This window comes from Trachinotus anak, unplaced genomic scaffold (genome assembly GCF_046630095.1).
Source record: "Trachinotus anak isolate AG129_WGS33_773 ecotype Australia unplaced genomic scaffold, CSIRO_AGI_Tana_v1 ptg000004l, whole genome shotgun sequence".
NCBI lineage: Eukaryota > Metazoa > Chordata > Actinopteri > Carangiformes > Carangidae > Trachinotus > Trachinotus anak.
In genome coordinates, this window is record NW_027273855.1 from 21,128,117 (window position 1) to 21,152,539 (window position 24,423).

The 24,423-nt window shown below is 40.5% G+C and overlaps 1 protein-coding gene across 2 annotated transcripts; it reads left to right on the top strand.

The window, feature by feature from the left end:
* The first annotated feature begins 1,811 nt into the window (after positions 1-1,811).
* Positions 1,812-24,365, top strand: LOC139620893 (FERM domain-containing protein 4B-like). Of its 2 annotated transcripts, XM_071476908.1 has the most exons (24): positions 1,812-2,011; positions 10,616-10,681; positions 11,617-11,711; positions 11,830-11,922; positions 12,183-12,267; positions 12,623-12,679; positions 12,769-12,791; positions 13,930-14,013; positions 14,408-14,473; positions 14,758-14,815; positions 14,904-14,990; positions 16,501-16,577; positions 16,771-16,909; positions 17,004-17,145; positions 17,374-17,507; positions 17,718-17,834; positions 19,068-19,296; positions 19,381-19,434; positions 19,559-19,706; positions 19,926-20,093; positions 20,309-21,093; positions 21,854-21,992; positions 22,403-22,522; positions 23,478-24,365. In XM_071476908.1, the coding sequence occupies exons 2-23, from the start codon at positions 10,616-10,618 to the stop codon at positions 22,518-22,520; spliced, it is 2,964 nt and encodes a 987-aa protein (XP_071333009.1). In that variant the 5' UTR covers positions 1,812-2,011; the 3' UTR covers positions 22,521-22,522; positions 23,478-24,365. The 2 variants fall into 2 exon arrangements, with proteins under 2 accessions (XP_071333009.1, XP_071333010.1); XM_071476909.1 differs by lacking the exon at positions 22,403-22,522 and having other exon boundaries at positions 1,877-2,011.
* The last annotated feature ends 58 nt before the right edge of the window (positions 24,366-24,423 follow it).

Here is a 24,423-nt window from a genome sequence, read left to right on the forward strand (position 1 = left end):
ATGTCAGAAATCCAAGATTGGGGCATGTGGGGGTGGGGGGTTGGGGGTGGGGGTGGGGTGGTTGGGTGGGTGTGTGTGTGTGTGTGTGGGGGGGGGGTGGCGGCTCCACTACCACGCTACTGCATTTGTTGTAGATTGTGAGGTCATACAGTAGCAGGAGTACAGTTCTTATTGCAGATTGCAAGTTGCCAGTTTCATCTTGATATTAAATTATCTCAGTATCTATTTGTGAAACAGACTTTATGTTATTTAGGGGCTTTAAAAAGGCTGCTGTGCCTGTTTCTTTTGGAAATTACCAGCTGAGTAAGAGTAAGGACAGTAATGAATATTTCAGCAACGCCGTCACTCTGAGCAGGAATGAATATCACATGTGAAACACACACCAATAATTTGGTCAGCAGCATTGTGTTTTCTGACTTGCACACTAACTGGCGTGTAAAGTAACATTAAGGAATAGTTGGCTTGGTAGCATAATTACAGCCACAAAACTGACTTTTAGATCTGCTAAGCATATATTTGCTAGTGACCAACATGTTCACTTTCTTCTTCTTCTTTCTTCTGTAAATGGTGCTAAATGTTGACATTTTTGTGTAGGACAACTTGTTCTACAGGTTGATCTGTAAAGTCCTTTAAATATGGCGTTGGCTTTTGACAATCAAACAGGCTGAAAGCAGACCTCAGAGTCCAGGACGTACAGCATATCAAACAATACAGACGTTTGAACTGTCAGTGTGCACCATTTCCTGTCATTGTCAGTGGTCTGACATGCTAAACACATCCTCCTCAGCAGTTCACATTTTTCACCACGTAGCTCTTGTTCATTGTCACAAGTCCATGTATAGTATATATGAGGGAAAAAGTCTTTGTGCAAACACACTGCATTCAGACAGGCTACAGAAACACAGAGGAACATACTGAGGTATATTATTTTCTGGATGTACACAAGGCAGGTGAGAGGACATCATGTTATGCTACCTTAACCAAAGTGTAATGAAAAAAACACAGTTATATGTATATATTCCAACAACCTAGTGAAAAATGTTGTTTTAAAATAATTAACTAAATTGATCATTTATGAATATAGACATACAATATACATAAGCAAAAAACAAAACAAAACAAAACCTACTTTTTTACAGTGTGGATCTGCAAATGTATAGAGATTCAATGCTGTACAATGCTGGAGTGGTGTAATGGTGACACTGTTAATGTGATTTTTCTAGTGTTAGCTGTAAACATTTGTTGAGCAGGCAGTATAGTATATATTAATATGGGCCCCAGGAAAAGTGGCTGTTGTCATGGCAACAACTGATGATAATCCAGATGCTATACAATAAACCGATGTTATATGATAGGCAAAGCCTCTGTAATTTGAATAGCCTGTTGAGTACAACAGGCAAAGTGTGACCTTACATGAATATTGTAAATGTTCTGTAGATTTAAAGAAACCCTTCACTGATCAGAATAACGACTTTGCTTTAAGGCAAATAAAAACTAACACGTCAAATAGCCAGTGTCTGTGTGTAGAAATGTATACATAGGCGATAATATCGTATGAAATGAAACATACCTCTGGATGCGAACACTAGACAGGGCACCTACAGAGCATTTAAAGGAAAGTGAGGGATGCAGCGCACACAGCCTTCAGGCCATCACACTTAATTATTATGGGGGATTCAGTGTGAGCCACGCCGGCCAGCAGCTGCTGGATGAGAGGGAGGGAGGCAAGGCAGGCAGGCAGGCAGGGGGGGAGGGGGGAGGGAGGGTATGCGGGGCTTGTTCACATAATAGCCGGCGGGTGAAGGCGTGGTGAGTGTGGCTGAATACGAGGCGGGTGTGTGCGCTACAGTAGAAGGCTACCGGAGGATGGACGTGGACAGCGGCTGCACGGCGGCTCCCCTCCCTGGCAAAAGCAGTCGGGGAGAAAGCTGAACAAGGGAGGGGGCGGGTGACCACTATGCAGGGGAGGCTCTACTTTATCACAACCTAAAGGATATAAAGGAGTGCGAAGGTAAGGCCATGTATGAGGTGATGGAGCAGGTTCAGTCCGCCTCAGCGAGCGAGATGAGAGGAGACAAAGTAGACCGAGTCATGCCCGCATGTGATCCGGAGACAGAGCATCAGTGAGAACAGCATGGGTTTGTCTCTCAGCGGCGGCCGGTAAAACAAGGAGGAGTGTGGCTTTATTTGACACATCTGTCTAGTCGTGGGGCTCAGGTGGAAACCACCCATGTACAGTACTGAAGGCTACTGTAGCACATTCATTGTTCTCCCGGCGTAGTGGCAACTGGCCCTGAGGTGGGCAATTCTCATTATAGGAGACTGTGGGCAATACTGCTGGTTGGAGTGGATAAAGCAAATGTTAGATGGTATTGTGACATGTAAGTTAAAAAGTAGCTTAAATGCTGCTTGACTGGACTGAGTGAATCCTGCAGCATAGCTGATTTAGTAAAGTGTGACTTGGTGAATATTAAAAACGCTGGATGAATCATCATTTTACCCCTTCACAGCACTGTGAATCATACTTGTCCAAGGCATCACTTTGTCACTGGACATTTTTAGTGCTTTTGTGCAGTATAAGCATTCACTGTATTTGTATGTGGTTTAGGAATGATTCTAGTGACATTTGGTGACCTATAGGTCAAGCATATCTAGTCTTTAACAAGGACAATACACTTTTTATTGTAATTTTGGTGCAGGTCGGTCAAGGTATCATCTTTGTTACCTCCTCATTAACTCATGCATTTTTTTTCCTTATTTAAATGTATTGTTCTGGCAGATTCTGGATCAGTTTTTACTCTTGAGAAAAACAAGGATGATCCGTGCAAAGGTCTACACTGACCTGCTGATGTTATCTCATGAGTTGAAGGAAGAGACGCACATCTGGGTGTATTTAAAGCATCACGCATTGTAAACAGGAATTGCTGGTGTGATGGTCGTGTCTGAATGACACACGTGTCCAGCGTGAAACTTTGTCGCTCTTCCTCTTTTGTTGGAGAGGATGTCCTGTGTCATTTATCACCACAGTCAACTTCTGTGGCGTTTCTGACAAACTCTTTGAAAGGGCAAAGGGGTCGTTAAAGTCACGTTTCTTGGTTTAAACATCTCAAAACAGAATCAGGAAAAGCACACTTCAGTGTATTTCTTCATTTTCATTTTTCATCCTCACTTGTATGTCAGTATGAGAGTCTCACAAGACAGAGATGCTCATATTCTGTTTGAAGCTGCTGAGAAATGTCTCAGCACTCAGCTGGCAACCCTCCATTTAGGAATCAAAGCCTCCTGAGACTTTGTGAGAAATGTGCTAAAGACAGAGAGGGAGAGATCTATTTTTGGACAGGCCAGTAATCTTGTCTTCATACACTTAGCACAGAGAGAATAGATCTGATGTATATAATAAGGTGAAAGCCTATAGCAGAGCTGCATCACTTCAACGAAACATGTTGGTGAGGATTTGGGGTTAGAACTTTGTCTCTTACATCTGCTGGTGTCCTTAAAATCAAAACCACTTTCAGCAAACCAGCTGATCCCTGACATATGCTTTTATTTAAAACCCAGTGTGTCTTGATGACATCTCAGACAGCACTGTCACTGTATGAGGATTTTTTTCATAAGACTGCAGATGCTGCAGATTCTTCTAATTCTTCGTCCACATCATGTAATTTGGTCATGTTCCACTTTCTCCACCCATTCACGTCCGTGCCTCACTGCCTCGTCCCTGAGCTCTGCAGAAAGTCACTGCAGTTTTTGTTGTAATGAAACTCTGCAGTTTGTGTTATATCAGGGTTGTCAGCGGGGACAGCTGTGAAAGCGTAAGAATGAGGGCAAATGGTGGCAAAGCTCTCAAAATTAGAAGAGCTTACTTCTTACCGACTAGTCTGTGTGTTTTGAATCGGTCCTGTGTCGGGTTGTGTGGTTTTAGCACATTGAAATTCTGCACTGAGATGCTGCATTTAGGCAGTTTGGGGCTTTTAAAATATCTGTGACCTGAATATTGTGATCTTTACGATCAATAACAGTGGAGAGTTTTACCTCCGGATCAATCTGTCTACAGAGACTGATCCATTAAGCAAACACGTGTGTCATGGACACAGGGGTTAATATAAAATATAAACATATGCTTTTTGGATCATTTTGGTTTAATCTGAAGTTGTTTTGCTCCATTAGGAAGGTGATGGTGTCCGACTGTCTGTCTATTTGATACTTTAGTACAAAGAAAGATATGTCACCTGATACTGGCCAGATTCTGATCATTTCCTTGACCCTCTGACCTTTATTACATCACCACCATCTAATCAAAATGTTCACTTTTACACTAGATATATCAAATTATAATAAATGCATTGCTAATATATTTACTGAGGGAGGACACTCATGGTGCTGAGATGATGAGTCCACTTTGGAAAATCAATGAATGAGCTTTGCACTAGAGTTATCATCGGACCAGAGTATAGCCTACATTTTGTACATAAGGCAATAACAACACAGTAGGCAGATTAGTGCACATTCATATTTCCAAAGCTATAAACCCTTTGCCCCTAACCTGGCCTCAACACTAGGGCTAATGTCAGGATAGACTTTACACTTGTAGCTTTTTTTAGCAGTTGCAAAATATTCACTATAGCGTTTGCCACTTTTGTATTGTCAGGTGGAAATGAACATGCAGCCTCTACGGGTCACAGTATTATTTAAAAATTTCATTTCCATCCTAATTAGGCAAGAAAGAGTAATAGACAAGAAATATAACACATTCAAAATTTACTTTAAGTGTGATTAAGATATAATTGTATTCAGCTGCTCTATGTAATACTTGAATGTAATGAAATATTTTAGTCATGGTGTAGCAGTGTGGCTCTAGGGATGGAACTATTGGTCCATCTATTGATCAGCTGGTCCACCACTTTGGTCAGATTGAAAAGTGCTTAGAATAGAGTACTGAATATATTCTATAATACAGAACTTTTTTTTTACAAATATTATGTCGGTGTCTGGGTCATTTGAACATTGTGGATTTCTCTGCAAATACTGTTACTGGCTTGTCTGGATTTCACAGCCACTGAGCAGTGCTATCAGTCATATTTAAATGTTCATATTTAAAGTGATGAAAACATAACCATAAGGTTATATAGCTTTTCCTCTTTCTAACAGTCACAATCACTCAAGATCAGTTCTTACAACAGCAGCTGGACCTCTGTGAACTGAAGCAGCTCTTTTGAAAACATGAGGGAACAGAAACTTTAAATGTGAGCATATCACTAAGGCTCCCTCTTGAATAGAAGCAGGTTTGGCCACTGCTAATGAAATATTGTGGAACATGTTGCTACTTGCAGTTGTAGGACAGCCATGCAAAAATATATCACAATGTCCTATGGCCTCTGTGGACGTCCTTTTCAGAGATGGAATAGGAATTTGTACTGCATGATGACATCATTCCCATAAATCACTCCCCTGGGATGCAGCCTCCCTTTGTTGTATCAAACATCTACTGTGTTATAAAATCAAAAAATAATATTTCTCACAAGTTCTAATGTGTCCATAATATCCTGAGCCTCATTGTGTTCATGAATTTCCCGGATATCACAAACAGCCAGACTGGCTCTCTTTGAGAGATGATGGTAGACAGATACCTTTTGACCGCTGACAACATGAGTCATGATGAGATATCAGATGAGGAGATAATCCTGTGCTGTATCCTTCAGCCCACTGCCTCTGTAACCAGCCTGCTTCTTGTTTTGTGACTGGACTCCTCTGTGTAGTTTTACCTTTATGCTTTTATTTTTTGACTGTTAATATATATACAAATGAAGCATCCTGACAGTGGGATTTCTTTAGTAGAACTAAGATCCTCTTGGTTTAATGAGGCCAAAATGATGAAATATCATTCGATCAATTGATAAATTATTATGTATTTGAGTCAATATGTCAGTTAGTATTTAAAACAGTATGCCTATAAAACTGTCAGACTCACAATGGACAATAAACAAGGCAGTACAACCAGAGATACTGTCAGTGTTGTGCCATGAATTCTTCTGGCACCTACACTACCCACAATGCAACTCGTCCCCTGACTGTTTAGTTGGAGGTTTGGGTGTGTTATGCTAGTAGATGCTAATGTAGCCCCGATCCACTAGCCTCAAGTCCACACCCTCAGATTTTTCCATTTTCAAACTCGTAGTCTTCAGCCTTAACCGACTCAAGTGACATCACTTAAGGCAGTTTCTCAGACTCCGTGCTGCTCCAGCTGCATTCAGAAGAGTTTATAAAGAGTTCATATAATTTTTTTACTATCTCTGCCAAGGAAGTTATGTTTTCACCTGTGTTTATTGGTTTGTTTGTTTGTTGATTTGTTTGTCAGCAGGGCTGCACAAAAAGTACTGCCTTTGCACCAAACTTGGTGGAGAGATGGGGCACTGGCCAGAGGAGAACCCATTTAATTTTGGTGCCAATTCGGTTAAAGGGGCAGACCCAGGAATTGGTGGGTTTGCTGACAAAGCATATGTTCTTGTCAATGGCCATTTTGTTTATTATTATTTTGGCACCTAACTAGTTCCATTAAAACATCAATATGTGTAACTTGATTGGGAGATTTGGGACATTTCTCAGCAATATGTCTCTAATTTTAACATTTTTTTTAACTTGTTTGTTAATTTTTCAGGAAATAATGTATACATATGTCTTTGTAAAATTTGGTGCAGATGCTATTAAAAATCTGATTCAGATCCAGATAAAAATGTGTAGGATTATTGGGTCTTGGTGGAAGTATACACTCTACTGAGTACTAGTTTCCATATGCATCAGTCCTCCCCAAGAACAAACAAGAACAAACAACAACTACAAACAAGCCTTTGATGTGCAACATTGGTGGAGTTCGCCTTTAACTGTTCATGTCGCTCTGTTGTTACCAGTCAGGGTCAGGTAACAAAGGTAAGCTACAGATCAGGTGCGGCTATAGAACTGGATCTACTGATTGCACTTTGTTTTAACAGAGGAACTGTAAGATCCCATTCACTCAAAACACAGAACTTTGTGTGTTTCCCATCACAGTGTATTGGATGTCACATCCTGTTAGGTAGTCTGTTTGCAGCCACTGGAAACCACAGGAGGATTTTATTTTGATTTCTCTGGGCTTCTTGTCTTTGTCTTTATGGGCAAATCCAGTCATACTGAATTCTAATAATTTGGACTTATTTTTTCAAAAATGTAAATGAAAATAGTTTGGGAATATCTTATTTATATTATAATTAGAATTCCGACTATTATAATTTCCTTGTTTTAACGAATGCAGCGGGTGTCTTCAAAATGAGCACGTAAGCACAGAGCCGAAACTGACTTGTGTGTGATACCAGCCTTCATCAATAATGCATGAAAATGGGAAACTGAGATAAGACGGGCTGCAGTCTGGACATGACATTTAACCAGTGTGACGTATTAAACACTGACAGACAGTTTACTCAGGAGACAGAGAAATTCTCCTGTGAGCTTATTGTACACGTTTCATGCTTGACATGGCATTATCTTTCACTATTAATGAGCTATTATAAAATAAGAATTAAATTAGTTTGCTGTTAAATTTTCATGTGCTTTACAACATCTACTAATCATCAGGAGGATTTACATCTTTGCATCGTAGCAGGTTGTGTCTTGTTTTAACGAACATGGTTATTCCTTGTTTCTTTGTCAAAGAGGCCACATCTGCACCTTCCCCAAGCCTCTACTGGGATATTTCACTGTAGCACACATATAACAAGCTGTCTATATGCCAACCTCAGGCTCCAGACTGGAGCCAAACCCGCACCCTGTGGCGCAGTACTCAACCAGCGCCTGTCCAGTCTCTGGAGAGACAAACACAAAGACTGACAGTTCTTTCTTGTCTTCCCTCTGTCTCTTTTTTACATGAAGGTTCAGTGCTTGTCTTAACCCCACAGGGTCCATGGCTGGCCCTTTATTGAGGCTGAATAGGTTGTGTTTGGTTGACCAAGCAGCGCTGTCTCCTTTTCTGGAATGAGCTGCACCAGCTCTGAATGAAGGTTAGAAATGATTACCAGAATGCATTAGTATGCATTTTGTAATTATGCACCAGTTTTAAATCGCAGCCTGCACTTGTCACTTTTTGTCTGGACCATTTGATAAGCGTCTCTCCTCAGTGTCACTCCTGAGACACTGCAGGGTTAGTCAGGGTTGCTGGCCTCCTCACTCAGATATAAATAGCAGTTCTTGTAGTGATTATAGCTCTCAGATGATTAATGGTGTGGATTCCTAAAAATCACGTCTCCTCCTTCCACTCATTTCATCTATATTGCATAAGCACGAGTTCTCCCAGCTGAATTAGACTCTCTGCTGCTAAGCTAATAAGTGCTGATGAAAATTCCTCAGTGGTGCGTGCTTGTTTAAGTGGCCATTTTCTCCATATGAACTTCTTATTCACATTAGAAAAATAATAGTCCCTGCACCATCTAGTGGCCAGTGCCCTCACTGTACATGTCAGCTCGGAGAGATGTCAAACTTATTACAGAAACACATTTTGTGACCCCCACCATGATGCAGTCATATCCAAATCGAGCTCCAATCAATGTAATAATACTCTTGGTGATTGTCAGGAGTAGCCTCACTCCAAATTAATTGGATTCATTGAATGTGCACTTTTAATTTAGATCATGAAAGAAAATATATGGCTGTGGTGATAAGAAAGACACATTATACAGAGGCTGTAATTGACAAAGTGCTCGTTAAAATAATACAGATGCTGTAATTTAAAGGAGTGACAGGGTGAGCTTGCTCCCTTTCAGGAAGCAGGGCAGTTTGTTTAATCATTTATTAGTGCAGTGTGAGAAAAGAATCAATGAGAAGCAGAGTATGTGTAAAGTAAAGTGTCTTTGAGTTGTTTCGGTCACTTTAGTGGGAGTCTCTCCTGCATCTATAATCAAATAACATCACTCAGTTAAAATTTACAGGAAAAGGAAGCAAGAGAAACCTGATATCCAGATTCAAACCCATTCAGCCACAGAACAGCACACTAGTGAAATGAGGGCAAAGTAAATTAAACTGTATTAGCAGACATTATAGACATACTTAACCTCCTTATATTAACCACTTATGTTTCTTGTCTGACCCATATTGTTCATATTAACAGGCTGTAAACTCTAAACTGTCAGGAGTCTGACCCAGTCAGCCCTCATTAAGTCAGCTGCTGAACCAGCCACACTCTATAAGCTGTCACCGCACGCAGCAAAGGGCTGGCAGCTCAGTCAGTCAATAACCTGGATGGAAGTCGTTGGTTAATCTTGATGTGTCTGTTGCTGCTCAGTTGGAGCTAACAATTTCATGGTCTGGATCCGGGAAGAGACTCTTATTAAAGGATGAAGCCTGGTCAGGGATGCATCCACACCTGCACTCTCCCTGGAGAGGTTTACCAGGTACAGCGGCTGCTCAGTTCACTTCAAGTGTTAGAAGTTGCGATCAGCCTCATTCTGTCAGATGAGGAGGCTGTTGGATGTGTTCCGTGTGCTTTTTTTTGTGTTTTTTTGTGTGCAGGTTTTGTTGTAAAACCGGTTAACCCCAATCTGTCATTTCTACGGGCTGTTTGATTTATCAAATACATGGTGCTCTTAGTGTCTCCCAGTGGGTCAGCCTGACTCTGACATCACAAGAAGCATTTTTTAAGAGCATTGTGGTTGAATTGATCTCGCACAAGCAAGCAAACATGATTTCCTTCTTATCACGTGGGCACGAGTACTAGAGAACTGGATTTAATGGGTGCAGAGTTGAGTCTGAATCTGATATGAGGCTGTGGTTTACTGCTGTAAACAGTTGCTTTCTGGATGGAACTAGATGCACAAATGTTTTATTGTTTATCGTGAAACACTGCCCTGTTTTTAAAATCACACTGAAGTAAAAGTACAGAAGTATTATCAGCCAAATGTTATTATATCAAGTACTCAAGCAGAAGAATACCCCCGTGAATGTTCTGTTATTATATATCATTAACTGTTATTGAGTTCACATCTGAGCAGCATTTTAAAGTTGTAGCTGGTGCAGATAAAGCTAATTGAACCTCTTATATAGGCCTATACTTGTACGCTTAAACACGCATTTTGTGTGTAAAATCTTAGTCTGTGAGTAACATGAAATGGAAATACTTGAGTGAAGTTTAAGAACCTCAGACTTGTACTTAAGTACTTAGTTACATTCCACCAATGGATGTTCGTTAATTCAAGTTTTGGAAAGATTGAGAGACTGAAAGAGTAAATGTGAAAGTTAAATGTGAAAGATTCGAAATGGAAGAAATCCTTCCTTTGGTTGCTATGGCAATAAATCCTTGAGACAATGGCTTTATTGTCAGTAACAACGTCAGTGCTTTTTTTTTCATGAAAAGGATCACTGTATTCACCACCAAGGCCTTTGCCTGCTGATAGTAAATATGGCAACTGTTTAAAAAAGACTTTGTCTCAACTCTATATTTTATTTTCCCATTTCTTGATATTATAGAATAAGAAAACTGGGGTAAGATGTACTGCAATAATGGTTTAAAGACAAGATCCTTATGTCTCTTGTGATGATGAATCGTTCGCAGTCTGTGTCATAAGCCTTGAACTTCCTCTTTTCGTTCCCCCTGCAGATGACTGAGGGCAGACTGTGCCAGGTGCAGCTGCTGGATGACAGGAAGCTGGAGCTGCTGGTTCAGGTATGAATGCTCCTGACTTAGTGGCTACAATTACTATTTTTATACTAACAATGGATTCAATGCCTATGTGTAATGTGAAAGGCATTGGTTCTGGTGATGAATCGCAGATACCTGATGAATTATCAGCTGACTCTGCAGTTCCCCTCAGCTCGATGGTCTGTTTCAGCGATTTTCAGCTCATTATTTTGCAGCAGGTGGCTGTTTTCAAAAAACCCTCTGTATACTACCTGCTCAGCACCAAACAGCAAATAGACAAAGTAAGTAACTAGCTAGTGAACACGGTGAAGCAGCTGAAGACCCAGATATTTCCCTCAGAAGTTGATGGAGACCAAAGCAGAGTTAAAAGCAGGGTGAATATTAGAATTAAATTTGGCAGGTGAACTGAATCAACGATAATGTTGCTTTCAACTGAACAGGCAACTGTTTGCTAACAAGTTTGCCAAATCAACTTAAAAGGATTCCATATGTCAGTGTATTCACAGCTTGTTTCATCTTTGCCCGAGTGGCCAAAAAAACAGATATTGCAGGTTTAAAGATAAGAATATAATACAGATTAATACGGAATAACTTTTGTGGTTAGTTTTCTATGGAAATTTTATTAAAAATAATTGTGAAAGGGGTTTGTAGGGAGGTATTATTTCCTCCCTTACATTCCCTCAAACTTAACTTGCTGGGGCAGCAGGTTAAGTTAGTGAGCAGGAGGCAGCATGACATGGGTTTAGCACCTGAGTATGTGCACTGTTGAAAGTGCTTGAGCTTCCTCCCTTCTGTCCCCCTCTGCCCTATAGTTGATCTCTCAGTCTGACTTCTTTTGGGAAGAAAGGAAGCAACATAAAAAAACATTTATTCGTGAGACATTGGAAGGAAATTGTCTGAATTATTTGATGTTTATCTGATATTTCGGTTTCCCATTAAATCTAAATCTTCCTTCACAGCCGAAGCTGCTGTCGTACGAACTCCTCGACTTGGTTTCCTCCCACTTCAACCTCAAAGAGAAGGAATTCTTTGGGCTTGCATTTTTCGATGACAAGTATGTAAATGGTTGTGCTTATTTTTTCAGTGGTCGGAATATTTACAGATCCCCATACATGTGCGTGTGTGTGTACAAACAGCAGCTTTCTGACACGTCAGTCTGTTTGCTGTTGCAGTGGTCAGCGTAAGTGGTTGCAGATGGATCGCAGAGTTCTTGAACATGACTTTTCGAAGAAGCCCGGGCCCATTGCCCTCAACTTCCTGGTCAGGTAATAATTCATCTCCTCATGCCAAGCACAAACTCCCCAGCAGGGAGCGCTATGTCGTTGACCTGAAATTTAATGAGTAACTGTCTGCAATGTCCAGGGTAGTTCTGTTATAAATTCCTTTTCTGATTGAACATACATATCAAAATCTCCAACTGGTGGTTCTCAGGCCTTTGCACATCACTCTCACCTCATACTGCTCATCAACGTTATCTCACTTTTACCCTAAATTTGTTCAAAATTTCTGCTTTTATCCATCGTAGGTTTTATGTAGAAAACATAACACAGCTGAAGGACATCATAACAGTGGAGCTATTCTTCCTGAATGCTAAATCTGCTGTCTACAATGTAAGTGTTTTTCTCTTGTTTTTTCCTGTGGTTTGAAGGAATGAGAAATGATCCATCTATAGCCGTAGATGTGTTCTTTTCTCAGCAGTTCCCTGATGATTCACTGTCTCTGGACCCTTGCAGCACCTCAGCTCAGCACACAGTGGCTGCAGGGCACAGTTTTTTCGCTCTGCCAGCTGGAATGCAAAGCAGACAGTCTAAGAAAGTAGAAAAACACAAGGGTTCATTTTGAGGGGTTATTGTAGGGCAGCACAGATAAGATTCTATGTTTGGCTGTAGAAAGCTTTCTCTAAATGGACCTCATTTTCTGCATCCTATTTATTTTTTTATCCTGTTGCTCTATTATGTCTCTCAGGGGATTATTGAAGTGGAAAGTGAGAACGTCTTCAAATTAGCTGCAAATGCTTTGCAGGTTAGTGCTTTTAATAGTCACATATACATACATTAATTGTTGCATCTAAAAGCATGTAATCTAATAAGATGTGCTTCTTTATTCACCAGGAGGCTAAGGGAGACTACACAAGGTAAGAGCACATTATCAGCTGGGTAAGAAGTATTTAACAGCAGCTAATAGTTAGCTTTTAGCCAAGACATTCAATAGATCACTTGTTTCAGTGCAGACAACAAAAATCAATAGCAGTGTTATGTGGGTCTTAACGCAGAGTGCTGAGCAGCTTGCACCAGGCAACTAATGAATCTCATAGTGCTGATGGAAGCCAAGCGCCAGAGCAGAGACACCTTTACACTGCATTGAGCAGCTATTAGCTGCAGTTAGCAGAGATGCCTTATTATTAAATACTTGTAGTGTTCTGATGAAATACTGCAGGTCTTTGTGCAGGTCCCCACCTGGCTTCAACCAGCAGCTGGTCTCTGAGATGGTTTGGGAATAAAGGCATCATCGTCCATCTAAGTAAATTCTTATAATCACAGTAGCTGCTAATGCACAGGAGGCAATGAGGTCATGTCCTGTATTTCTGCAGAGATTTAAGCAACTTGAGGGGATTTTATATGCAATTAATCAAGACTTTAGACTCAGTATATTTAAAATTGACTACATGTAGAAAAAAAGAAATGAAGGATTCAGTCTTTTCCCATCAGAATTTTATTCCTGGCAGTGTGAAGAAGGCATTGAAACAACAGCAGGATACTCATACTGGAAAATAAAACATACACAAAATCTAACTGACTGTGATGGGAGAAGTATTCAGATACTTTACTTAAAAGTGCAGCAATATTAGAGTGTAAGAATACTCTCATTAGGAGTAAAAGTCTCTAACTGAAATAAAAGTACATAAGCATTACACGCCAGGTGTACTTAAAGTATTAAAAAATAAAAGTACTCCTTATGCAGAATGGTCCCTTTAGTGTTCCTAGTGCATAAATGTATAAGGAGCATAGTGATGTTGCAGATGTTTGAAGTGGAGATAATTTTAGCTACCCTATGTTCTGTTTGGTAATTATTATTTACAGCTCATACAGTTTTTATAAACCGGTCGTATGTTTTATATATAAAATCGTAATCTTCAAAATGACTCCAGCTGTCAGATAAACGTATATCCAAGTAAAGTAGAAGTACCTTAAGTGAACCTACTATAGGTTAAATCCAGGAAGTGTAGTTACGTAGTTTACAGACTGTTACCAAAACTTTTATTTCTGTTTCAGTGATGAAAACACTAGAGCTGAGTTGAAGAAGCTACCAACTCTTCCCACCAAAGTCCTCAAGGAACACCCATCGCTTGCATACTGGTATGTTCACAGGAAATGCTTATTTGAAATCTGAAATCCCTACACTGCGTCTTGTAAGTCCTACAGGCCTGTGGCCCTGACCTGAAAAACATTCACTCTTCTTGTTTCTTGCTTTTTTGTTGTGATCTGAGGTTAAATTAAAGGTTTCACTCCATTATAATAATTTAACCAACAATATTATTATTGCACATATTATAATATTGCAATAGAATATGCATGATATTATTATACATGATATTATTTTGTATGTTATTTTTTTTATTATTATTATTATTATTATTATTATTATTACGATACAGTGATATTTTGTAAACAAATACAGGTTAGCATACAGAATGACCTAACCTGATAAACCCCTGTTTACAATGCGTCTCTTCCTTCTATGCCATTGCAGTGAGGATCGAGTAATTGAATATTATAAGCAGCTGAAAGGGTTCTCCCGAGGACAAGCCATTGTGCAGTAAGTATTGAAAAAATTGTGTAATTAGACAATGAATGTTATTACGCTTTAAGTTCATTTATCTTCCCCTCACCTCCATTAGCACGACCCTCTCTCTGGCATTCCCTTTCTTATCATCTGATAGAAATCAATAGCTCCTCTTCAGTTGCAGTCCAGTGAGTCACAGTGATTCTCTGGAAAGATATCAAATTACCAGGGCATATCTTCACTCTCCGAAGGTAATCCACATGTTGATGTTGAGAAAGCGGCCTGTGGTTTTAATAACAGATTTGCTTTTGTTTTAGGTATTTGACATTAGTGGAATCCTTGCCCACGTATGGCGTGCACTATTATGAAGTTAAGGTTGGTCCTCTGCTGTGATTAATGGGAAATGACAGCTGTTACACCTGAAATGGAGTCAGCCATATAAAGCTGTGCTCTTTCCTCATAGGATAAACAAGGGATCCCGTGGTGGCTTGGAATCAGCTATAAGGGCATCGGCCAGTACGACCAGCAGGATAAATTAAAACCTCGAAAGGTAAACATTCCCTGCTGCTGCTGTGTCTCTGCTTCACTAATCTGCCTGCGGACATGATAGCACAGGGCATGGGTGAGGATTGCTGCTGTAGCACATAGCATGTTGATTCACCAGCTCTAATTAATGCATCATCTATTCCACTTGAACAAAGGCTGGGCTTCAGCTGCAGGAGACGAGGCCAGACTTGAAAAGCTGTAGGTAAATCTCAGTCTAGAGAGCTCCAGTACTTTACTTTAATGAGGCTTATGAGTTTTGTATAAAGTCCTCGAGAATCATACATTCAGTTTGAACCTGCTTTTCTTGTTCACTGGTGTTGTTCTAGCTTGTGAATCAATAGGAGGAACACCCATGTGAGCGATGTGTAAGCTATGTTGTCCAGTCTGTAGGTGCAGGCATGCAGTTAATAAAACAAAAAAAAAAAAAAAAAAGAGAGAGGTGAAAGTTCAGAATAATTCACATTCATTTACTTGCACTGTCTTCCTGTTAAAGCCTTACAATCACTGAATATGGTGCAATCTATCTTTGTCTGCTGCACGTCAAAATTGTGCAAGCAGCAGCCAGCCAGAGGGAGTGAGCTGGTGATGTCGAAGGGAGAGGGGCTGGATTTGGGCGTCACCCTGCATGTTCTGAGAATACCTGAGGAGACAAGCTGACAGGAGACAGAACAAAGTATGTGTTTGTGTTGACAGCGAAGCCAGGGAGGATTTAATAACTTAACAAACTTGTGGGACTTGTGACCGTCCATTGTACTGGTAAGATTGGATGCTACACTTCTTGTGGTTAACTTTTGAAGTCAGACTGCAGATAGACTTAGCTTTAGTTCTTTGTGTTTTTTTTAGGACACGTTAAATAAAGCAATCAATCTGTAAAATGATCACTTTTAAACTGGGCGTACGTTTGCCTCTTCAAACTTGTTACTGAATGTGATACAAATTACTCCTCACAGCGTCCACGTGTAATATCATTTTCTGTGTGCTGTCTGTTCAACTTTGTGTCTCATTCGGATCTTGTCCAGACATACAGTGAGTCATTTGCCCAAACAGACTGTTCATATCTGGCTGTTGTCAGTGAGCACCTGGGTGTTACAGGACATGATGAGCCATGGAAGGTGTTTTATACTGTGATGAGTCTTTGTGTAATGTCCCCTTGTGGTTTTCTTCTCTCTTTAACACCTGCATTATTGCAGACTTGACATGCCAGGCAGCCCAGACTGTAATGACAGTGCATGTTACACTCTGGCTTTCTTTAATGACTGTGGTTGAAACAGACTAGCCAGAACACCTGCACTGCTATGTAATAGTTTATTTGACGTCAATCATGATTATATATGATTTTTAGAAATGGTGTATGAATATTCACCAGGACTGAAGGCATAAATGGACTTATTTTAAAGTCATTATTTCCCAGGAATGCACCACCTTTTATCTCTGTATATATCATGTTGTGAACTACCTGGCGTAATGTCTGCTTCCCTAACCAAATATTGTTATCGCTCCATGTTTACCTCCAGCTATACCAGTGGAAGCAGCTGGAAAACTTGTACTTCCGAGAAAAGAAATTTGCTGTAGAAGTTAATGATCCACACAGGTGAGCAGCGGGAGATCTGTGGGATTCTTAAAGTGGGTATTTGAACATGTTGAATGTTCTGTTTTCACGTTTGCTTGGACTCTGACTGATTCATCTTTTCAGCATCATTCATGTCACTACAGCTTTTATATTAATTACGGTAAAAAATGTAATTAAACTCAGATTTCTTTTTGTGGTGTGCTCTCTGCAACAGGAGAGCAGTAACCAAGCGCACCTTTGGGCAGACAGGCCTACTCATCCACACATGGTATGCCAGCCATTCTCTGATCAAAACCATTTGGGTCATGGCTATTAGCCAGCACCAGTTCTACTTGGATAGAAAGCAAAGCAAAGTAAGTGTCAGTCATCAGTTACTGCCTGTTATTTTAAATGCTGAGTTACTCATCTGCTAATCATTGTTTTACACAATGTTCTTTGTTCTTTTAGGCTAAATTAGGAACAGCAAAGAGTTTGGAAGAAATTGCAGTTGATCTCACAGAGCACGGAGGAGCAAAAATGAACAGATTGGGCGACACAGGCCTGAAGAATAACTTCATAACAGCCAGCAATGGGAGCCTGGTATCTACAGGTTGGTTCTAATTATTTGAGTTCAGGCAGCAAGTGTGCATTAAGATCATGTTTTTATGACCAAAATCATTATTTAAGATCACACTTGTGATAAGTGTCTCTGACTAAGCTGTAATATATATACAATGAATGTTTGTGAATTAGAAAGTAAAAATGACATGTTGAAGAGTAACATTGATGGTATTTTTGGATATGAGGATATAAACAGTCAGAATATTTGTTTTCTCAGGTTCTGCAGACTCTGAAATGAGCGAAGAACAGAAGAAAGAAAAACTCTCCGAGCTGAGAAAAAAAGAGCAGGAGATCCAAGATATTTTGGCCAAGAAAACAAAAGAACTGAAAAAGATTTGCATGAGAGAGGCGGTGAGAAATCATTTTATATTACACTTCCTTTGTACTGGTGCTATATTTTGCAAGGCACATATAAGTCTTCTTTTTTTGTAAACAGCCACATTCAGTCTGCTGAACTCCCTTTATTAAACTGTCTTTCTGCATGGTCGGTAGATTAATGGTTTCTGCTGTTTCTTTCAGTTCATTTCATTCTCAAGGGGACTTTTGTTTTTGTGTTTTCAGGAGCTTACTGGCAAGCTGCCAAAAGAGTATCCCCTCTCTTCAGGTGAAAGACCACCACAGGTCAGACGGCGAGTCGGTACTGCTTTCAAGTTAGATGACCTATTCCCCTACAATGAGGTCTGTATTTAGTGGTGCTCTTAGATCAAAATGCAGCAGAACACTATTTGTTCTATGTGTGTCAAAGTTAACATGGCTCATGTTTTTAAAGGATAATTCTAATGACATTCAGAATTTGTATTGTTGTCAAAAAACCCAAAATGTAAGAAAAACATATCATTAGTCAAGCCGCTGTTCTGGGTGACACATTTTCCTTCATTTGAATGAACATGAGCACTGGAGTTAATTTTGAGTCAATCCCACAGACACCATTCTGGTGGCGCAAATACTAACTTGCTAGCAGATGAAAACAATTGCCAACTAGTTACTCCTGTTTGAGAAACATTTGCTAAAAAAGTACAGTGCCCAGCTGTTTTAGCCTTTTAAAAAAAATTAAAACTATAGACTCTTACCCCATTTTTTTAGGAGAGCTGTTTGTATGTTTTGCCATTGCTACCTAGCCAATGTTAGCATTAAAAGCTGTTTCCTTACCAGCCTAGAGGAAGTGTTAGGAGCTCAGCATCAAACTTCATTTCTTTACTCGCCAAAAGCTGTCTCCAACAGTGGAAAGCAACGCCGATGTTAACTCTTGTCTCTATCACGTCTTTTCTCCTACTGAAGTTAGCATGCTAACCAGATAGCCTGGGCCCATATAAGCCCACTTCATCGCTTTTCCATAGTGACTCGCTGTTGTCTCCAGTCTTTCCTGAAGACGTTGTACTGTTCAGGGGGCGTATTATAACCTCTTATATTATAAAGACAATGGTGGCTGAAGCTCTTGTCAAGCCTCAGTCACCACCACCCGCTCCTGGCGAGAAACCACGTTCAGCGGCAGGGAAAACTAACAAAAAGCCCCTTTAAAGGCTTTCGATACGAACAAATGGGCTTGGGGCTGAGAACCACAGAGAGAGCAGGGAAGACGGGAAGGAATGACAGCCTAACACACGTCTGGTTTTGATCTTGTCATTGGATTTGTTTACAATGAGAAAAATTTAGCATATAGCCAGCTTTCCCCTTTGCAGTAAGTGCACCAGTAAGTGCCAATTAGCAGAATATGATATTATTGCAACTGCAGCTCATTTAAGAATTAATTCCACCTGACAAGAAGACCTAATTAAATCTATTTTGTTATGCATTTTAAATTAATGGGGAAATCAGATGATGATAATGGTTATTTCCTGATTTCCTGATGTGTAGCTGAATGCGTGGTACTTATTGTTATCTCTGGGGATGCGCTGCTTGTGTTTCGTGCAGGATCCTTTTCTGAGGAACCTGGAGAGCAGATTTGCCCTGCAGCAAAAGATTGTGGAGGCGGCTAAGAAACTTGCAAATGAGGCAGAATTGTGCAAAACAGTCAAGAAGAAGAGGAGAAGAAACTGTTTGGACGCCATGCACAAACTCCAGCAGATAGAGGATGAGATGAACCAGTACAGAATCAAGAAGGGAAAAAAGCCCACGCAGCGGGCCTCAGTAATCATTGCAGGTATGATGCATGTTGATCTGTGTTACTGCATTAATCATTTAGCTATATTCACAATAAACATGGAGTTATTTTCTGTTCCACCAGATGAACTCATCCGTTCAGACTGTAGCTCCCTGTCTAGTCTCCCACTTGATGATGGTGAGTCAGATAGCACACATTCTGGTGCATTAGTATCATCTGACCTTCTGCAATAATTATTGAAATGGCTGGTATTAGAAGAGTAGGTTTCAGCATTTTTAACCTGTTTTGCCTTTGTATTCAGATGACTCAGACAGCGTCAGTCAGAGACCACGCTCAAGGTCAGTCCAGGTTTCCCCTCAGCTCAGTCCAATGCGATCGCTGGGGGCAGAATATGATTTGGATAGACAGGCATCTCCGAGGGAAAATCACAACAACAAAAACCATAACAGGTGTGGAAACAGTTTCTATGGGATCTAATGAGAAGCATAACTTGTTTCACAACTCTTCATTTTATTTAAAGCTTACGTGTTCTTGGATCGAAGCAATTATATCATGTTTTGGCAGAGTCCATAATATTTGTCATGTCATGTTTGCATCCTCATTCCTTTCTTCAAATCTCATCCCTTTTTTTTCTCTTTTGATCCTCTCCCAATGCCACACCCTTTTAGATTAGCTTTTGAAGGTCAGGAGGCTTCCCACTACTACCAGAATCCAAGAGAGGTCTCCTCCACCCACAGTAGTCCCTATAAAACCCTTCCCAGACCTCCCAGAGATCCACGCAGCATGCCTCCCACCCCGGTTATGACCCGCAATGCCTACAGCAGCAGCCAGCTCAGGTGTGATCTCTTTTTCCCAGCACTGCCAACCCAAAATCTTTCCTTCGCCTCAATAATACCTTCACTGCAACCTAGTCCTTGCTTCTGCCCAACCTGAGACCAAAGCTCTCAAACACACCCCTAACCCATATTCTGCGAACAAATCCAGAAATACCATACTACTACTGATTTTGATCTTTTAAGAAACTGTTTTAAAAGTTCTGCCTCTTCTCCAGGTCGGAGGGGTCTCCTCATTGCTTCAGGCATCGCAGTGGAAGTCTGGAATCACAACCTCATCTAAGAAAAGACACAGACTCAGAGAAGCCGGTGTTTATCTTGTCACAAGCCCACCGCAGCAACAGCACAGAGGTGTTAGAGGACTGCTCCTCCTATACCAGTCAGTCCAGTCTGGACTACTGTGGAGCAGCCAACTCCCACTACAGCACCCTGGATTCCCGCACTTCAACCATGCATCGTCTCCACAGGAAGGTGGAAGTGTATGGAAATACTGGGAGTATGCCTAACTTGGTCCAGCACCATTCTGGTTGTAGTTATTCATGTGACGCCTCAGCACACTATGCACCTAGTGCCTACTACGTCACCGACTACCCCTGCTCCGACATGGAGCCTTATACTAATGGTGCCTATGTGTATGAGAATGAAGTCGAAGGCCACTACAACGTCAACCCTTCCTACCAAATGAATGGGTATCATGGACATGACAGATTCAGGCACTACAGCAGTGACCGGGCAGATGCTCTTTCCCAGAATCCCTACGCGACAGTGAGGCCGCCGCGGAACAGAGAGGGCCCCAGAAATGAGCTCTTGGCCAAGAACATGCATAAGGCCCTGGTGGCGGAGCATCTGAAAGGCTGGTATCACCGGAGCAGGAGCCACAGGGATGGAGGGAGGGGGATGCTGGCTGGATATGACTTCGACAGCGGCTCTCAGCTCAGCCTGGGCTACCAGACCATGCCAGCAGCCTTCAGCCACTCCAGCAGAACCACCTCCTTCTCCTCAGGTGAGACAATGTCCTTCAGCAGTTTGAAAAAATTAGGAAAAGAAAAGAATTTAATCAAATCAGTTTTGTCTTCGTCTAAACTAGTGTTGAGTATATTTTCATATCAGTCTGCTCTCAGTTGTTTATTACATATATATATATATCAGCCGTCGGGGTGATGTGTATGCATTCTGCCAGGGATGCTATTTCATTTCCACATCTAATTTGTTCACTTGAGTTATGTTGTTCTCCCTCACAGTGACTTCCTGCACCGTGCCTTAAAAAGCTGCTAACACACCCAAGACAGTTTTATTTATGTGCGATTCAGTGAAGGGTTTTTACATCCCGCATCTGAAGCTTTCATAAGGTGCCAAGAATGTAAGGGTGGGAGGAAATTAGTCCCAGTTTGCGCCTCTCATGCATAAATATTACATTCAAGTCACCAGCACTGCATGTTAAAAAAATGTTTAACCTATTTTCCAAGTTGTGAGTATATTTCCTAAACCAGTTAGTAATGACATAATTTCTCATTTTGTATGATACAGAAAAAATATATAAATACACATTTTGTATGAATATATGAAATTATACCAATATAGGCACTCACTACAGGCAAATGTTTCTAATTCTAATTTGTGTATTGCCATATCATGTGAGGGGTAATTGTTCGTTTTGCAATAGTGACGTGAAGCTGGACCTAACAGTGTTTCCAATAACAACAATTACTCCTGAGTTGCACTCCAACATTAGCTGGGTGTGTTTGCTTTTGTCTTGTTTGCAGTGTCCTCAGTGGAGAGCACAGGCAACTGGCGCAACCAGCTGGCAGTTGGCCTGACAGAGTACGATACACCCGTCACACCTCAGTACCCTCACCCTGGAGCTCACTCTACTCCATACAACCGCAGTCCCACACACAGCCGGTGAGTGTTGTATTCACTAAACCTCTACACTGAAGCTGAGGAAGTGAACCAGTCACAAACAATTGTTCTTTCAGTTGAGTTATTAGTAGAACTGCAGATAAAAATGCTGGTTGCTATATTTAGGACTCAGCTCAGTGCTCGGTGGCAGGTACAAATGTCAGTGTCACTTGCATTTGCTTTTATGCATTTTTTGGAGTTTAAGGCTTTGTGTGCTGTTCTGCCTCTGGATGACAGATCTGACAGATTTCTCTGCATATTCAAGAAATAGGTTTTATATTTTTATTGCATTCTGCCAGTGTTACCTGAAACTACTTTGCACATAAAAAAAATGTAACCATGAGGATCTCCTCTCTTTCTTCCCTCCCACCCTCCTTCTTGTCCTGACTTCTGATTAATGCTCATGTGTGCAGATTTTCTCCAGAAAACAAAGTGTCTGACACAATGCCTAAAAATTCTGAGTCAGTTGAGGTGGTTGGCGCTGAGGCCACTAGTACTGATGAGCCATCAGACAACCATTCTAGCACTTAAGGGTGAGACCAACCACAGCGGGCTGCTTTGTGTCGTGTTGCCAGTCATCTCCATCTTGACACTCATCCTCATCCCCTGTGCTCGTTCTTTATAGAATATTTGATCAAATCATCCACGTTTTCATACTGTGGTTTGCTGTTTTTTTTTTCTTCAGGCACAGCATCTTTGTATTTTTTCAAAAAGTTTTTGGCATTATCTTGATGACATACATCAAATCAAGGTCATACCTGAGACTGTTTACCACATAAGTAACAAGAGCCATGCTACAGCCATGCTAGCAGCTCTGTGAGGCTGGACTTAAGCACAACAGTGCTTTGAACTAAATGCTAACATCAGCACGCTAGCGTATTAAGGTTTAATAGGTGTATTGTTTACCATGTTCACCATTAGTTTTTACATTCCAACATTCGCTTGGGAATGTCATTAGTTCTGCAGGTATTTGGTCATATAACAAAAAAATGACAAATTTAATTGATGATGATGGCAAAAGTCAGAGGATCACCAGAGTTAATACAACTCAGTCTGAGGGGAACATTAATGTCCATGTAAAAAATGATGGAAATGGTAATTAGTTGTTAAAACATTTCACTAAAAAATGAAAATTTCTACCTCATGGAGATAAAGTTACTAAAATTGACAGACTTCATCATCCTAGGACAATGAATAGCCAAATTTTCTGGTAATCTGTTCATTAGTTGTTGAGATATTTCTGTCTGGACCAAAGTGGTGGACCTAAAGCTACACTGCTAGCATGGCTAAAAAGTAGGAAGGTTCTATTTAGTCCATGAAGCTCAAATCATGTTGTACATCCTCACTTAGTGATGTGGACTCCTTGGTTTATTGCATTTTCACTTCCATTCCTCAGTTTTATCACAAGGTTCAGTCATGAGTTCCATCATCTCAAACAGTACTGAACTGCAGAAGATTTGACATATTTTTCTATCACTTTTTTCACAGATTTCACCTGGACAGAAGCTACATGAGCATTCACTGACAAGGACCAAACCAAACTTTGGCACAAATAAAGCCATGGCCAGCAGCACATGAAGGGGATGAGGTTGAAACACAGGCTGTACACAAACTTTTTGGCTGCCATGACTCCATCTTGGAGGAGTGGCAAATGGCAGAGTCTAGGTGTACGCTGTCCTCATGTTAAAGTAACCTCTGAACACAGTGATGACACTCTTGAATGACTTTCCCATGTGCCTTGGATTGGATGAATTGTACAGGCAGATGAGAATGTGTCAAGGAACCTTAAGATGTTGCACAAACGATATTGTGTATTAAAGATGAAAACAGAGGCAACGCGTTTTTACCAAACCCGACCCCATGTATTTTAACAGGAACTAGCTACTGCCTTATACAAAACAGTAGGTTATAGAATAAAATGATTTTCACCATCTTCATCTCAGCAAAATATGACAAAAAAAATATTCATAAATACAACATTTAAATTGAAAACAAACCTTGAAATGTTCACAAATGTGGCATGACAAGAACTGATTTGATCATCATTAGAGCAGACTGTGTATTTGATGAATTTCCATTTCTTACTTTCTTTAAACTTTGAATCAGAATGTATTATGTCAATATTGTTTATAGAACCATTTGTCCTTGTTGGTGCCGTATTGTGTTTTAAAAATGCATGGTGAGAACATCGATCTTTTGATAAGAACTTCTTTTTATATTAACAGAAGACCACTGCCGTAAGAACCATATTCATGTCCCGTTATTTGTTTTCTCACATATTTGTACAGTCAGTGTGTAGTTACATGTTGTTAGATGTCGTCATATAATATTTTCCACCGGGAACAAGGATGTGAATAAATACATGTGTGACACATACAGTTGTTGTCACTTTCTTTGAGAGGCCTGTGTGAGTAGTAAACAACCGGTTCAGGTT